Here is a 16,402-nt window from a genome sequence, read left to right as displayed (position 1 = left end):
TCAAAGAATGTAATCAGTGTCACTAAATTGTACATATAGAAACTATTGAATTGGTGGTGTATGTTTTGCTGTGTATATTCTCAACATCAACAACAAAATAAATAAAATTTAAAAAAAAAAATGAAGAGATGGCACCTTTAAGGGTCTACAAAGTAACAAACCTAGGCTGTAGGACAGCTACAAAAGAGGATGCGAAATATTTTTGACCATAGAAGAATGTACCAGATAAGCATGTACCAGCCTCAAGCAACAACTTTGGAACAGTAAATGCTGTCTTATCTGTTTAAACAACCTTGTGACAGTCACAATCCAGCTAAAGAATTGTTCTCTTCTCTATCTGATTTTCCAGCCCTGCCACTTTCTCATGTGTGACCTTTGGCAAGTTACTCTTTAGCCTCTTTGTTTCTAGTTTTCTTCTGGAAAATGAGGATAAGGCAACAACCTCAAAGAGTGATGGGCAAATCACATAATGCAAGCAAAACTCATAGCAAGAGGCCTAGCACACCATAAACTCTCAATAAATATTAGCTATTATTGGTATTTCCAGACTAAGATGGACTAGGAAGAAAAGCCTGGTGATCTACTTTCGAAAATCAGCCAATGAAAATCTTATAGACCACAATGGTCCAATTTCCAACCAATCATGGGGATGGCTTGGGACCTGGCAGCATTTCTTTCTGTTGTGCATGGGGTCTCCACGAGTCAGGGGTTGACTCAATGAGAGCTAACAACAACAACATTATTGGTACTGTCTTTGGGCCTGGGTAAGTAATGGCTTGGCACACAGTCACATTCAATAACGGGAACAGACACATAATAGGTGTTTTTCTTAATGAGTACACAATTGACAATCCAATAAATGTTGTATAGATGGTTAGGAGAATGGATGGATGAATGGATGAATGGGTGGGGAGGTGGGTGGACCGATGGGTGGGTGGGTATATGAGAGAACTCTAGTTTATATCAAAAGTGGCTCTGTGAGGCCAGTTTGGCAATACACATTTAAAAACCTTAAGAACTCTACTTCTAAGACGTTATCCTAAAGAGGTTCTCAGACAAGAACACAAAAAATTCAAAGATGTCCAACATAGAATTGTTTATAAAAACAACAACAAAATAAGAAGCAACCTAAATGTCCAACAATAGAAGATAGCACAGTCAGAAAATGCAAATCTATGGAGCCATGAAAGATGAACAGCAGGCATTTCCTTACTGACATAGAAAGATGTTCTGAATACATTTTAAATTTAAAAAGTAAGAGGTAAAGCAACAGGTATGGTTCACCTTTAAAAAAATATGTATGTGTGTGTGTCTGTGTGTCTGTATGCATAACAAAATACACTCCGAATGTTATCAGCGGTAAGTTACCTCTGGTGGTAAGACTTTGAATGGTTTTAATGTTTTTTTTTCTTTTTTTCTTTTCTGTATACTCATTTTCCTCTGGTGACCATATATGTAATATTTGTGTAACATCTTAAAAGAAGAAAAAAAAATTTAAAGCAGCTGCAAGAATCATGGAGGAAGGAAACACATCATCTCAGCTTCCTCCGCCTTAGCTGTGTGACCATGAGCTACAGGCCTACCCACTCTGTGCCTCTGTTTCCTCCTCTGGAGAAAGGTGATCACTCTCCCCGCCCTGCTCAACTCTCGAGTTTCCTGGAGACGGTGATGAGGAAAGGCTTTGAAATAGGAAGCTGGCAGTCAGGTGGTAATGATGTTACCCCCGCCCCCGCCATCTCCCTGTCTAAGACAAGGAGACAGGAGATACTCAGAGAGGCCGAGGGAAGCTGGCCTCCGTCTAGGGCGGCAGCTAGTTCTGGTAAACAGAACTCTGGGTAGGGGTAGCAGGGTCAAGTTCTCACCCCCCTTTGCTTGCATTTCAGGTCTCTAACAAACAAAAAATTAAAACCATGCAAATTTTTACCACCAGAGATAACTAACCACTGATCACATTAGGAGTATATTTTTCTAGACTTTTCCTATGCAGATACACATGGTATAAGTTCACCTTTAAAAAATGCATATATATTTCTTTCTTAAAAAAATAAAAGGTGAAATTATACCATACCTATTGAAATGAGAGGAATAAACTTTAACGTGGTTTCTTAACTCTCCTTTGGTTTTCTAAAGCAGCAGGATCCTTTTTTCAAAGGAAACACAGACCTTCCCATTTAGTACCAGCAGTGCTGTTCCTAAAAATCAGGTATTTTTTGTAAAAAAGAAAAAACCAAAAAACAAAAAACCAACCAACCAGAAGTCTATATGTCATTATTTTAAATGGGAAAAATTATAAAGCATTATATGTCAACTCCAAACCCCAAACCAGTTTCCTAAAATGTAACTAAAACAGTAAAGCTTCCTCTATAAACAAGCACAATAGAATGCAAAACGCTTAAAACACCACTTCCTGGACACCAAATAATTATTAGGGTTGTTAGCAAACAGTTGCAGTGTGTGGTAACCTGACTCTGGGCTGGCTCTCAGCTCCAGCAACAGCTGAGATGCCCAGACCCTTGGTGACCCTCCAATCCCCATTCAAAACATCTACGTACGAAGCTGGCTGTCTTCCAAACGCATCCAGAATTAACTCGAGACTTTTCCTATACATCCTTTTGTTACAAATGTTGTACAGTACATATAATGGTTTGTAATAACAAACTGGTGCTACTTTGCAACGTACATCAAAACATTACTATTATTATTACTATATTATTATGCTAAAGGTGTTTTAGTGTATCTGAAAGTGTTTCTTTAATGTTTTTATACATAGGAAGGTACGCTACATACTATATACTAAGACAAAATTTGACTAACTGACTTTAGATATGAACCGTACCTAACTGTTCTGACTCACATACAAATTTGACTTAAAGACAGACTTAGGAACGGAACTCGTTCATAATCCTGGCAATGCCTGCTGAGTTTGGGGGTCTTAAATATGATGCTTTATCTATAAAACATTGGGTGAAAAAAAGTTTGGAGAGATATGTATGTTGTAAGAAGTTTCGGTTTTATGAACTGAGAGGCATGAACATGGGAAAGATGTCAGTGGGGAAGACATTCTGTGGGGCAGGCTTGTCCCATGAAAATCAGGGGGCACCCCAGAATTCCTCTTTAGAAGTTGAGGGGTGCTGCTGAGGTTGGAAGGTGGGGCTTAAAGCTGCATCTTCATTTTGTACCTCAAAGGATGAGGTTGCTAACTGAGAAGGGGGTGTTAAAGGCCTCCCCCTCTTTAGCGCTGCCATTGAAAAGAATAAAAGAATCCCCATGCAGTCTTAAAAGCTAGCCATCTAAGATGCATCAATTGGTTCCAACCCACCTGGAGTAAAGGAGAATGAAGAACACCAAAGTCACAAGGAAAACATTAGCCCAAGAGACAGAAACGGCCACATAAAGCAGAGACTGCAACAGCCTGAGACCAGAAGAACTAGATGGGGTCCAGCTACCACCAACGACAGCCCTGAAGGGGAACACAACAGAGGGTCTCTGTTGGAGCAGGAGAAAAGTGGGGTGCAGAACTCAAATTCTACTGAAAAGACCAGACTTAACGGTCTGACTGAGACTGGAGGAACCCAGAGAGCACGGCCCCTGGACTCTTTGTCAACCCAGCACTAAAACCATTCCCGAGGCCAACTCTTTACACAAAGATTAGACTGGACTATGGGACATAAAATGATACTCGTGAAGAGTGTGTTTCTTAGCTCAAGTAGATACATGAGACTAAATGGGGAGCTCCTGTCTGGAGGTGAGATGAGAAGGCAGAGAGGGTCAGGAGCTGGTTGAATGGACAGGAAATCAGGGGTGGAAAGGAGGTATGTGCTGTCACAGTACAGGGAGAGCAATTAGGGTCACATAACAATGTATGTATAAATTTTTGTATGAGAAACTAACTTGAATTATAAACTTTCACTTAAAGTACAACAATAAAATAACATGTAAAAAAAAAAAGAATCCCTGTGTTGCAGCAGCAGCAGCAGCAGCAATAGCAAAGGTGCTACTACTACAAGCAATGAGACAGCCAACACATACCGAGATCTTCCATGTGCCAGGCACTGCCGTAAGCACCTAATATGCATTAATTCATTTAATCCTCATTAACTACTCCATGAGATAGTACTATTATTATCCCTGCCTTAAGGATGGCAAAACTGAGGCACAGACACAGAGAGGTTAAGAACTTGCCCAGGGTTATCCACCTCGTAAGTGGCAGAGCTGGGGTTTGAGCAGAGGCTCTACAGCGTTAGAGTTCCTGCTCTGAACTCTACACATAAGAGTGGGGACGCTCTGTGGGATGATGGGGAGGGCAGGGGACCTAGAGTCCACCTACTTCACCTTCTCCTTGTCCTGCCCTTGCCTTCAAAGCAAACCCTGAGAAAGAACTGAAGATGTCAGAACTAGGCTCAGGGGTTCTGGACCAACACATGAGGGCCGAGGGGAGGCGGGAGGCAGCGCCCTTACCCACAGCTTCCCGTCGTAGTAGTAGGCTCCCAGGAGCTTCACGATGTAGGGGTGGTTGCAAGTGGCCAGGATCTCGATCTCCACGATGTAGTCCTCCAGCTCCTCCTCGCTATTGGTCTCAATTACTTTGGCTGCAGCCAAGGCGCCTGTCTCCTTGTTCTTGGCCTGCAAAGCAGAGGTGGGGGAGGTCAACAAGGCACGCTCGGCAAAAAAGTGACCCTTGGAGGCCTGCTCAGAGAGTCCAGCATGAGATAAGGGGCGTGAAAACGGAGGCTAACGTCCAGATGGGGACCGAGAAGCTGAACCAGGAGATACTTGTTCTTAACAGTGGCCAGTGCTGTGCATCAGACCAGCAGAGAAGCAAGCAGAGAAACAATGTTCTGCGTTTGGGAAAAACAAAGTATTATACACCCACAGTATGGAGTAAATAACATTGCAAGAACAGAATAGCTCTACAAACGTTGTTGTTGTTATTAACTGCTGTTGAGTCAGCCCCCAACGTGGGGTGCCCTCATGCACCACAGAACCAAACACTGCCCAGGCTCCTGTACCATCCCCATGATCGGTTGTGGATCAGACCAACGTTTGATACACAGGGTTTTCCCTGGCTGATTTTTGGAAGTAGATTGCCAGACCTTTCTTCTCAGTCAATCTTAGTCTGGAAGCTCCGCTGAAACCTGTTCAGCATGATAGCAACACACAAGCTTCCAATGACAGACAGGTGGTGACTGCACATGAGGTGTACTGGCTGGGAATCGAACCCAGGTCTCCTGCATGAAAGGTGAGGATTCTACTATTGAAGAAAGATTGTTAAAGCTGGTTAATAAAAAATACAGATCACTGAACAATAAAAGTGGTCTACTTCTTGCACTTTCACAAACGTTCACACGTGTATGTAAATGAATGGAAAACTTGGAAAGATAGACCCCCATCCTGACAGTAGCCTGACAGATGGGGAGGGATTCAAAGGGCACTTTCACTCTCTGTATTAAACAATATTAATAGGAATGTTTCCGTGTATTTATTTGTATCATTTCACATACATTAAAAGAAGAATGAAAAAAAGGTTTTAAGCAAATGTCCACTAATCACAGTGGAATTTCTTCCCAGACGCCTTCCCTCTGAGCAAAGCAACTGTTTCTTATTTGATGAAAAAGAGAGAGAGAGAGAAATGACCGTATAAATGGGGCAAGCAATTCCACACAATGAGCTGGGGTCCAGGAAATGGGAGACTAGAACTACGGGTAGTTCCCTCCCATAGTCCTGCTAGCCTCTAGGGATGAGCATCTCCTCCACTGCTGCATGGGGGTTCAGTGTTTAAAAAGAGTACTTTCTCCTACAACATGGCTCCCAAAGTGAGCTGCTTCATCTGGAGCCTTTGCAGAGCAACCTACTGCAAAAACACCCACTGCCTTCAAGACAATTTCGACTCATGGCGACCCATGTGCTACAGAGTAGAACTGCTCCATTGGGTTTCCTAGGCTGTGATCTTTACAGAAGCAGATTGTCAGGCCTTTCTTCCATGGTACCACTGGGTGGGTTCAAACCACCAACCTTTAGGTTAGTTGTTGTTGCTGTGCGCCATCCAGTCAATTAAGTCGATTCTGACTCATAGCGATCCCATGTGACAGAGTAGAACTGCCCCATAGGTTTCCTAGGCTGTAATCTTCACGCGAGCAGATCACCAGGTCTCTTCTCCCACGGAACGACTGGTGAGTTTGAATGGCAGACCTTTCAGTTAGCAGCCCAGTGTTTAACCACTACGCCACCAGGGCTCCTTTTGGGTTAATAGCCAAGCGCAAACCATCTGTGCCACCCAAGGTTCTAACCTATTGCAAAGCTCAAGGGTAATGGGCTGTGTAGGACTCATGGAGACTCGGTGAGCTGGTCCCCACTGTGGCTCCTTCCTAAGGAATTTTCAAGGGCAATACTGATCATACTCTTGCCTTACATGATGACTTTGTAACTTCACTCCCCAGGCAACGCTGATGGCTGAGTTACTCTGGTGTGTCTGGTGCCCCATGGTGGACAAAGTGCATTCTAGTTCTCTCACATGACCCTCACATGGCCCTCACAGTAACCAACACTGCACCAATTCCCCCATCCTACAGGCGAGGAAGACTAAGAAGAAAGGCCTAGTGATCTACTTCCAAAAATTAGCCAATGAAAACCCTATGGATCCCGGAATATTGTCCGAGAATTCAACTCACTTATTTTGGACATGTCAGGAGGGACCAATTGCTGAAGAAGGATATCATATTTGGTAAAGCAGAGGGCTAGTGAAGGTGAAGGGGACCCTCAATGAGATGGACTGATACAATAGCTGCAATAATGGACTCAAACATACCAGTAATTGTGAAGATGTTGCAGAACTGGTCAATGTTTTGTTCTGTTGTACATGGGTCAGAGCTGACAGCGACTAACAACAACAAGTGAGGAAGTCAAGGCTTAAAGAGGAGGTGTGACTGGAACTAGGGTACTGGCGGCAGAATTTGAATCCTGGTTTTCTAACTTCAAATATTCCATGCATTTGCTACTCCTGTACAAGGTTGCCCTATAATCTCCAGAATTTAGAAGCCTCTAGATCAGGTGGTGCAGGCTAAGAACTTGGCTGCTAACCAAAAGGTCGGCAGTTCAAATACATCAGCTGCTCCTCAGAAACCCTATGGGGCAGTTGTACTCTGTCCTATAGGGTCACTATGAGTCAGAATCGACTCAACGCAACAGGTTTGTTTTTTGAGGGGTAGACCAGGTTTCAGCAGAGTTTACAGATTAAAAAAGACTAGGAAGATAGGCCTGGCTATCTACTTCTGGAAATCAGCCAGTAAAAACCCTATAGATCACAATGGTCCAATCTGCAACCAATCATGGGGATGGTACAGAACCAGGCAACATTTTGTTCCACTGTGCATGGGGCCCCCACGAGTCAGGGACCTGCTCGACTGCAGCTAACAACAACAGACCAGATAAGCTGCCAACATACACTTAAGAGTGATGATGGCTGGACCTACACAGGGCACCCATGGGCACCCATGATAGAGACAGAGCGGCCACTCCTGGCCTCACAGAGCTCACGGTTTAGCTGGACAGAGAGACCCAGATATGACCAAGACAGTGTGCTCATGATGGAGGCTGTGGGAGTTGGGAGGGGGCACCTAATCCCATGGGGATAGGGGATAGGGAGTCTTCTGGAAGGAAGTGACACTGTGAGAATGATGCAAATAGGTGATTTTTACGTTTATTTGCTTTTTTTTTTTGTAAATTTATTCTCTGTTTACGTAAATGTTTGTTAATTGAGCTGCAAAATCCCCAGGGTCCCACTGTAGTGACAACAACAGTTTCCCATTAGTCAAGGGCTCACTCCACACAGAGCCCTGGTCTTCCTTCTTACATGTGAACTCACTGATCTTCTCAACAACCCCGATGCAGGTGCTGTTGTCACCTCACCTACAGATGGGGAGACTGAGGCAGGCTCGCCCAGTGAGCCGGGTAGCAGGGCTTGATTTGGGGCGCTGGCAGTCCACTCTCAGGTCTATTTACCCGGCAGCCACTTTCTTCCTCCATCCAAGTCCCTTCCAAGCCAGAGTCTACAAAACCTCCTACATCCAGCCCAGGAGTCCCTCTCAGGGAAGGGACATTCCCTGGGGCCAGTCCTTGTCCTAGAATTCACCCTACTCACTCCATGAGGTCTCCCTTCAAACTCAGTCTGAAAGCTTGTTCAGAACATCTTAGAAACCCATCAACTTGGCAATCACATCCGCTCCTCATGCTCCTTCTCTCTCTCTCTCTCTCTCATACACACACACTCACGTACTCACATTTAACTGATTATATACCGGCCTTTTCATTTCTTGTAAAGGTGATTTTTTTTCTGTCCCCAACAGTGGACCGTCAAAAATAAAGCACCTTTCTGAAGGTTTCGTTGTGTATATTTTCACACAAAAAATAGTAAGAAACATGAGAAAAGAGTGCGTATGTGGAGACATTATTGTTGAATAAATGATCTATTTTCATCTCAAAAAATAAAGGCACCTTTCACATTTGCATACTGCTGCTCACCATCTCTGACTTCTCTTCTTGCTCACTACCTCTGGCTACTCCTCTCCAAACCCAAAAGAGAAGTTCAGGCTCGCTCTTCTCCTTTGAGAAGAGGAAGGTGGAGGGGACAGAGTGTAGGCCAGAGCTAGGGCCAGGTCATCAGAGCGACCACCTTGACCACACTGTCCCCAGCCCCGCCCAGAGTGGCAAGGCGGGCAAGCTGAGCTGGGCAAAGGCCACCCTTGCCCTTCCCCTCCTGAGAGCTGGGGAAGGAGGCTGTGTGCCACCTTTTCCTGGGTTTCCTGAAAAGGGCCGTTGTCCCCTGGAGGTGAAGGAGGCCCGGGTGGGGACTGTTTTCCAAAAGTGCACAAGCCCTGCCTTGCCCACACCCTGAAGGGCAGCACTGACCACAGGCCAGGCTCCCGGCAGGCGTCAGCATCACGCCAGTGTCAGCAGCGAGGAGCCAGCTGCCCAGCCCCTTGCTCAGATTTCACAGAGCCCAGAGCCCGCCAGAATGGGGTGAGCAGAAAATGTGGACCACACAGTGATTTGGCCAAAATTACATTCTTGAACGGCCTGGTTAAGGCAGCAATCCATCACCTTGAAGCCACAGAGGATGTTAATAATTGTTGGTGATAAAAGCAGCAAACACTGACTGCGCCCTCGCTGTATGCCAGGTCTTACATGGCATTTCTCATTTCTTCCTCAGTCCAGCTCTTGGAGACAAATGTTATCATGACCCATTTACAGACGAAAGGTCCCTGGGTGGCACAAGTGGTTTGTACTCGACAGTTAACTCAAAAACTGGGGGTTTGAAACCACCCAGTAGCACCACGGGAGAAGGGCCTGGCAATCTGCTTCAGTAAAGATTATAGCCAAGAAAACCCTATGGAGCAGTTCTACTCTGTAACACACTGGGTCGCCATGAGTCAGAACTGACTTGACAACAGCAGATTTCAGTTGTTTGTTTTTGTTTTAATTTACAGATAAGAAACAGATTCAGGGAGGCCAGGCAACTTGCCTCAGGTCACACTGCAAGTGGATGGTGAAGGCTGGATCCAAACACAAGCCTGCCTGACTCAAAGAGCCTGAGCTCCAAATCACTTCCCAACAGCCACTTCTTGGTCAGTGTCCAGCAGTCCCCACTCTTCTCCCTTGTTAAAGACAATGGTAACCACAGCCAATAGCACCACTCACACTGGCGGAGTGCTTGGTAGCTGTGGGGTGCTCAGCTGCCAGAATTTAATCAGCCCACAAGCCATTAAGGCAGGTGTTATCTATCATTCCCATTTCCCATATGAGAAGACCGAGGCTGGAGAAGTATCAGGACCCACGCAGGGCAGTGAGCTGCAGCAGTCTCCTGATGCCCAGTCCAGTGTTCTCTTCACTACACTGGGCTGCCAGGAATCAGCTTATTCCCTATTCATTCATTCACTCATTCATTCAACCATCATTTTGTTGTTAGTTGCTGTAGAGTCGGCTCTGACTCATAGCAACCCCATGTACAACAGAAAGAAATGATGCCATTTCCTGTGCCGGTCCTGTGCCATTTTCACGATCACTGGTATGTTCGAGCCATTGTTGCAGCCACTGTGTATTTTGAGTGCCTTCCACCCTAGAGGTTGCGTCTTCCGGCACTGTATTGAACAGTATTCTGTTATGATCCATAGGATTTTCATTGGCTATTTTCAGATGCAGATCTCCAGGCCTTTCTTCCTAGTCTGTCTTCATTTGGAAGCTCCACTGAAACCTGTCCACTGTGAGTGACCTGCTGGTATTTGAAATAATAGTGGCATAGCTTCCACCATCACAGTTACATGCAAGCCACCACAGTATGGCACTGACAGATGGGTGGTGGCAACCCTTATTTACTGAGCCCATATCATGTGTGAAACACTTTTCTAGAACAAGACAGTTTCTGCCTACAGGGAGAACTTGCCTGTATGAATCATTACCTTTCCATAACATAATTTACCCTTCCTTGATTTTTCTTCAGCAGAACCAACCCAACCTCATTCTCAGTCCCTGTGGGACAAGGGAGATGCTTCCATCACTACTTCTAGAAATAAGAGGCGACTCATCCTGGCCAATCAGGGCACTGCATTCCCTTTGGCCACAGTGACTGGCTCAGGGATAGGCATGTGATCAAGTCAGCCAATGAAATGCACCAACAGAACATTTGCTAAGACTGCTGAGATGGGGCCAGCCCTGCTCTACTGCTAGCCTGCAACAGGGAGGCAGCTGGCTGGGAGCTGCTGGTAGACGTTATACCACCAAAACAAAAAAAACCCCACAAACAAATCTGTTGCCATCGAGTCAATTCGGACTCACAGCAACCCTATAGGACAGAGTAGAACTGCCCCATAGGGTTTCCAAGGAGTGACTGGTGGATTCGAACTGCCAACCTTTTGGTTAGCAGCCGAGTTCTTAACCACTGTGTGACCACAGGGCGCCCGGGAGGGCACAGGTCCAGCCTGGGCCTCAGTTTCTCCCTCTGTATAGCAGGAAGGTAGGAAAATGAAGTCCCAGCTTTCTCCGTGCTCTGATGTAAGGGCATCTTGGGGAGGGGGTGGGTCCTGGAAAGCTATGGGTGGTCCAAGTAGACGGGGCACGTGGGAGTCATTAGGCAAGGAGTGGCATAAAGAACAAGTGGCTGTCTGTGGTCTCTGACGTCCATCTCTCCCACCAGCCGAGGCAAGGCCGAGGTCCAGCGAAAGGTGAGGGGAGCCCGGCCCGCTCTGCACTGCTGGCCGGCAGTGACTAATGCCTCAACCCACACCCTCGAGAGCCAACACACAGTGGCTACTTGTGTTTTCTGGCCTCTGTGGGAACAATCCTCCCCCTTGTGCCCACATAGGGCCCAGCCAGGAGGAGGTGGAGACAACCCTCCCAGCCGGGAGCCCTGCCCCACCCAAGGGGCCCAGCCAGCCCCTCCAGGGGCCCAGCCAGCCCCACCAGGGGCTGGGGGCTTCCTTATAGGGACAAGGCTGCCAGCAGGGACAGCCCCCAGGTCCTCCCCTTCCCTCCTGGCTGCCAGCAGATCACTGCGTCCCTCCCTCCTCCTCCCGGGAAATAGCAAATATCACAGAACCTACGAAACAGGAAGAACTTTAGCCACCACACCTAAACCCCTACTCCCTAGGCCTCACTCTGTAGCTGAGGAAACTGAGTCCACAAAGGTGAATGCAGAGATGAGGGTCCGATCTGTGACAGTCGTCTCATCTGTAAAACAGAACAACACCTGCCTCAGGAGGAGTAAATGAGAACACAAGAGCAGAGGGCCTGAGGGGCCTGTCCACTGGACACCGCTCACCTCAGGCCTGAGAGCCACTGGAGCTGCCTGGAAATGAATCCTGAGGGGGGTGGCGGGGACCCTGGCCACCTTCCACTCTCTCTTGTGGACTCAAGACTCCATTTCCTTCAGGAACCACTTTTCCCTCACTCTCATTCCAAGGGATTCATAAGGGGCTGACCCCACTCCGGCTCCAGGCACATGGCCCAGGCCCAGCTGATCCGAGTACTGACCTCAGTCACGGTCACTGGTTCAGGGGTGGGCATGTGGCCCAAGCCAGGTCAACAGGGCTTTCCTGGGTGGTTATTTTGTTTGTTTTGTATTGTTCCTAAAGTTAACAGGAAAGACACTTTTTATTTCTCTACCATCACCACCACCAGTTGCCGTCGAGTCAATCCTGACTCGTGGCGACCCCATGTGTGTCAGAGTAGAACTGTGCTTCACAGGGTTTTCAGGAAGTAGATCGCCAAGCTTTTCTTCCTAGTCTATCTTAGTCTGGAAGCTATGCTGAAACTTGCCCATCATGGGTGACCCTGCTGGTATTTGAAATACCTGTGGCATAGCTTCCAGCATCATAGAAATACGCAAGCCACCACAATACAAGAAACTGACAGACGAGAGGTAGTCACTGAGGTGAGGGAGCATCTAAAACTCACCTCAATGTGCCAGACCCAGCCTCGGAAACATCTGTTTCTTTTTCTAGGAAGGAAGAAGACACCGAGTGCTAAGACTGGGTAGAGGAGGCTTACCAGGCAATCATTGAGGTCTCCTAGCAACCTGGCTGAGCAGCGGGATGTGAGGAAGGCTCCCAGCTGACCTGTCAAATGAATAGCCTGGTCGTGTGGGCCAGTGCCAAAGAATGGAGCAGTCAAGGCTAAAGGTTTCTATTTTCCCCATCCTCTTTCTTTTGGACAGCTCTGCCAGGCATGTGTCAAACATAGCTCAGGCCACTGGAACCAAGGAGGGGCTTGATCTGCTTCCCACAGAATATGTAGCTGCGGTGTCCCTACCAGAACACAGTGAATCTTTGCATGCTGACAACTGCTGCCAATCATGGTAAAGACTTCTGACCCCACTAAGGAGAGGGGAAATCTGGCCAGAGGGGGCCGGGGTCACAGCAGAACCAGCTATGTGCAGGGGAAGGGCCCAGTATGAATTCAAGGAGGGTGGTCTGAGGGCAGCATACACAGCCAGAGTGGGCGGCCAATGTGGGCTTCAGTTCAAGACTCCACTAATGCCCTGGCTGGCACACATGAGCCAGTCTAGGAGCGGGGCTGTATGTACGTGGGCCTGGCCTTCCAGAGGCTTGGGTCACTGTGGGCCTCAGGATGAAAAAGGCCTATGAGGCCTCCTATGGTCTCTCAAGCAGGGCGGTGAGTACCATGCCTTTCTCCAGCACAGATAGGCTTGCCACCTCCTCCTACTTAAGAGAAAACGAAGGCCCAGGAGACAAAATGACTTGTCCCAGGTCACCAACTAGGCAGTGGCAGCAAGACTCGAACTCAAGTCTGGCTGTCTTCCCAGTGCTCTTTTCCCCTCAGCAGCCACTGGAGTTACATCTACAGGGGTCTCCTGCCCAGTCACTCTGTCTGCCAATCCTCCTCCCCAATCCTGTCCTCCCATTGCCTCCAACAAGAAACCCTCTATGGCAAACCTTCAATGGCTCCCCTCTGCTGACAAGACAAAGCCCAAACTCCTATATGGTATTCACAGCCCTCATGATCTTCCCCTGCCCACTTTTACAGGATTCTACTACTCCCCTATACTCAGCCCATGCTACAGCCAGTCCACCAGGCTCCCCACTTACATGCCTTTCTTCATGCTCTTTCCTCCACCTGGAGTGTCTTTCTCATACCTGGATTTAACTATCCCACAAAGTCTAACTCAGTCACAGCCTGCTCCATGAAGTCTTCCCCAGAATCCTCCCCCACCTCCCTACTTCTTCATAGCTTACTAAGGCTTTCATCAGAGTTCCTGGTGCCAGAATCATTGGTGTTCACAGCTTCTCTCTCTGACCAGGGTGTGAGCTCCTGTAAGGCTAAGCCATGTCTGATTCATCTTAGTCTAACCCATAGATCCTGGTACAGAGTAGCCAGCAGAGAATGCAAGGGCAGAAGGGTGGGTGGATGGGAAGATAGAAGAATGGATGGGTAGGTAGGATGATGGGTGAGTGGATGGATGGGTGGGTGGCAGGGTAGATGGGAAGACGGGTGGATAGATGGGTGGATGGCTGGGAAGATGGGTGAGTGGGTTGGTGGATGGATGGGTAGATAGATGGGAAAATGAATGGGAAGGTGGGTAGATGAGTGAATGGGTAAATGAAGGGTAGATGGATGGATGTGTAAATGGGAGAGAGGTTGGGTGGATGGGAAGATGGGTGAGAGGGTTGGTGGGTGAATGGGTGGGAAGATGAATGGGAAGGGTGAGTGGGTAACTGGAAGGGTAGATGGATGGATAGGTAAATGGGGGAGAAATTGGGTGGGTGGGTGGGTAGATGGATGGATGATGGATGGATGGATAGATGAATGGTTGGAGGATAAACGGGTGGATGAGAGAATAGATGTATGTGAGAGAGGGGTATGTCCAGGGAGTGGACAATCATCAAGTCTTTCTCTTTGCCTAAAAAGCACTTGAGCCAACCTTGTTCTATGAACACCAGCCTCTCTCCTTCCCTCAAGACTGTTGCCAAGAAAGTTATTTTTACAGATACCTACTGGAGTTCCTGTACCATCCAATGTCCCATCCTGGCAAATTCAGAAATGAACAGATTTCCATCAAGTGATTTGTGGAAACGAAATAGCATGTTGTTGTTAAAGACCTAGGCTTAAGTCCTGACTCTAATACCAGCTAAGTGGCCTTGGGGAAGCCAGGAAACTAGGCCTTAGTTTTCTGATGGAGATGTGGACAATGCCAAAGACACACGAGAAAGCTAGAAATCACCGTGGGTTAGTCAGTAGACGATTGGTTGTTACTGTTCTCCCTCAGGCTGTGGTTTTTGTTTTGTTTTGTTTTGTTTTTAAGCCCAAAACCATCCTCATCTTGTTCACCAACATGTCTATCATTCAGTCTGGTCATATAGTATAGACTCAATAAATGTTTTTAAATATTTAATGAATGAACTGGCATTTGTGCCTCTCTGTATAGAGAGAAACAAACCCTACCATGTAAGAGGAGAAAAGAGAGTGACAAGAAGTCAGTCTCCTCCCCATCGTATTTAGATTTCTGAATCTCTAACTGCTCTCCAGTTTTAAAAGATGGCAGGCACCTCTTGACCTTGGAGTAGCCAAAGCTTTTGACTGGGGCCAGGTTGCTCATAGTTAACCAGTCCTGCCAAGTACAGAGAAACCACTTCCAGATCAATAATAGCTATGCCAAGTTTCACCTCAACGACAACCAAGACAGCTGAGTTTCAGAACAAGTGACACTTAAGGATGGCAAAGATTATGAAGCACAAAAGCAGAGAAGGAACTCAGCTTCCAGAGCCGTGCATTTAATACCCTTTCCCTTGGGGAGGAGAAGCCTGCTGAGCCTTTCTGGCACAGGTGAGCCACAACAGCCTTTCTGGGCCAGCAAATACAAAACTAAACCCAAACAGGACTGGCCCCAAGGATCCCAAGCTGTAGCCTTGGCCGAAAACCCGGGCAACCTGTCTAACTTGGCAGGGGGATGTGGGAGCTTTCAGATCTCAGCTCTTCAAAAGTGAGGGGGAATCCAACCTGCATATCACTGATAAAGGAGATGGGAAGGTGAGTGTGGGCTCCACTTCCTTGGGGCCATGGTTTCAAGCGTTCCCAGGCTCCCTCATGCCCCAGAGGAGGGTTGGAAGAGAACTCAGTGGTGAGTTATGGGGGTGGTTGTAGTCAACAAGAAATTCCTCGGTAGTAACAGTTACACTTGATTACTGACCCAAAGGCTGTCAGTTCAAACTCACCCAGCAGCACCGCAGAGGGCCTGGTGATCTGCTTTCATAAAGATTAAAAAAAACAAACAAACCCGTTGCCGTCGAGTCGATTCCGACTCATAGCAACCCTACAGTTACAGCCAAGAAAACCCTATGAAGCACAGTTCTGCTCTATAACACATGGGGTTGTCAAGAGTCAGAACTGACTTGACGGCAACAGGTTTGGATTTTGGTTTTATAGTCAACAAGGTGGGCCAAGGACTCTGAGTAAAAAGGAAGAAGAGACAAAGGAAAACATTTATCAAGGGCCTCCTATGTCCTCCGCACCAATAAGATACCTTATAAACTTTATCTCACTTAATCTTCACCACAACTTTGGGAAATGTATCATTTTATCAGCCTGGTTTTCCAGTCTCAAAATTCAGAGGGGTTAAGGTTGTCCCCAATTTTTGGGGAATGAGTACTTTTTGTCCTGTTTTTTATTATTCTAAAAGTAACACAGGACTCTCTGGGTGGTGCAAACAGTTAAGCACTCAGCTACTAACTGAAAGATAGTGGTTCAAATCTACTCAGAGGCACCTCGGAAGAAAGGTCTGGTGATCTACTTTTGAAAAATCAGCCATTAAAACCCTAAGGAACACAGTTCTACTCTGACACATGAGTTGGGGTCAACTCAACGACAGCTGGTTTTTTTTTTTTAAGTAACACATACT

The 16,402-nt window shown here is 46.9% G+C and overlaps 1 protein-coding gene across 1 annotated transcript in view; it reads right to left on the bottom strand.

Annotated features, from left to right (window-relative positions):
* The window catches only part of STK10 (serine/threonine kinase 10), a 168,022-nt gene that overhangs the window by 136,721 nt on the left and 14,899 nt on the right, over window positions 1-16,402 (bottom strand). Inside the window, exon 2 of the mRNA XM_004371195.2 lies at window positions 4,459-4,623. Within this exon, the coding sequence (XP_004371252.1) occupies window positions 4,459-4,623 (165 nt within the window). The remainder of the gene's footprint in view (window positions 1-4,458; window positions 4,624-16,402) is intronic.

Source organism: Trichechus manatus, unplaced genomic scaffold, assembly GCF_000243295.1.
Source record: "Trichechus manatus latirostris isolate Lorelei unplaced genomic scaffold, TriManLat1.0 scaffold00011, whole genome shotgun sequence".
Taxonomy (NCBI): domain Eukaryota; kingdom Metazoa; phylum Chordata; class Mammalia; order Sirenia; family Trichechidae; genus Trichechus; species Trichechus manatus.
The sequence above is the reverse complement of the archived record's forward strand: the minus strand, read 5'-3'. Positions and strand labels throughout refer to the sequence as shown.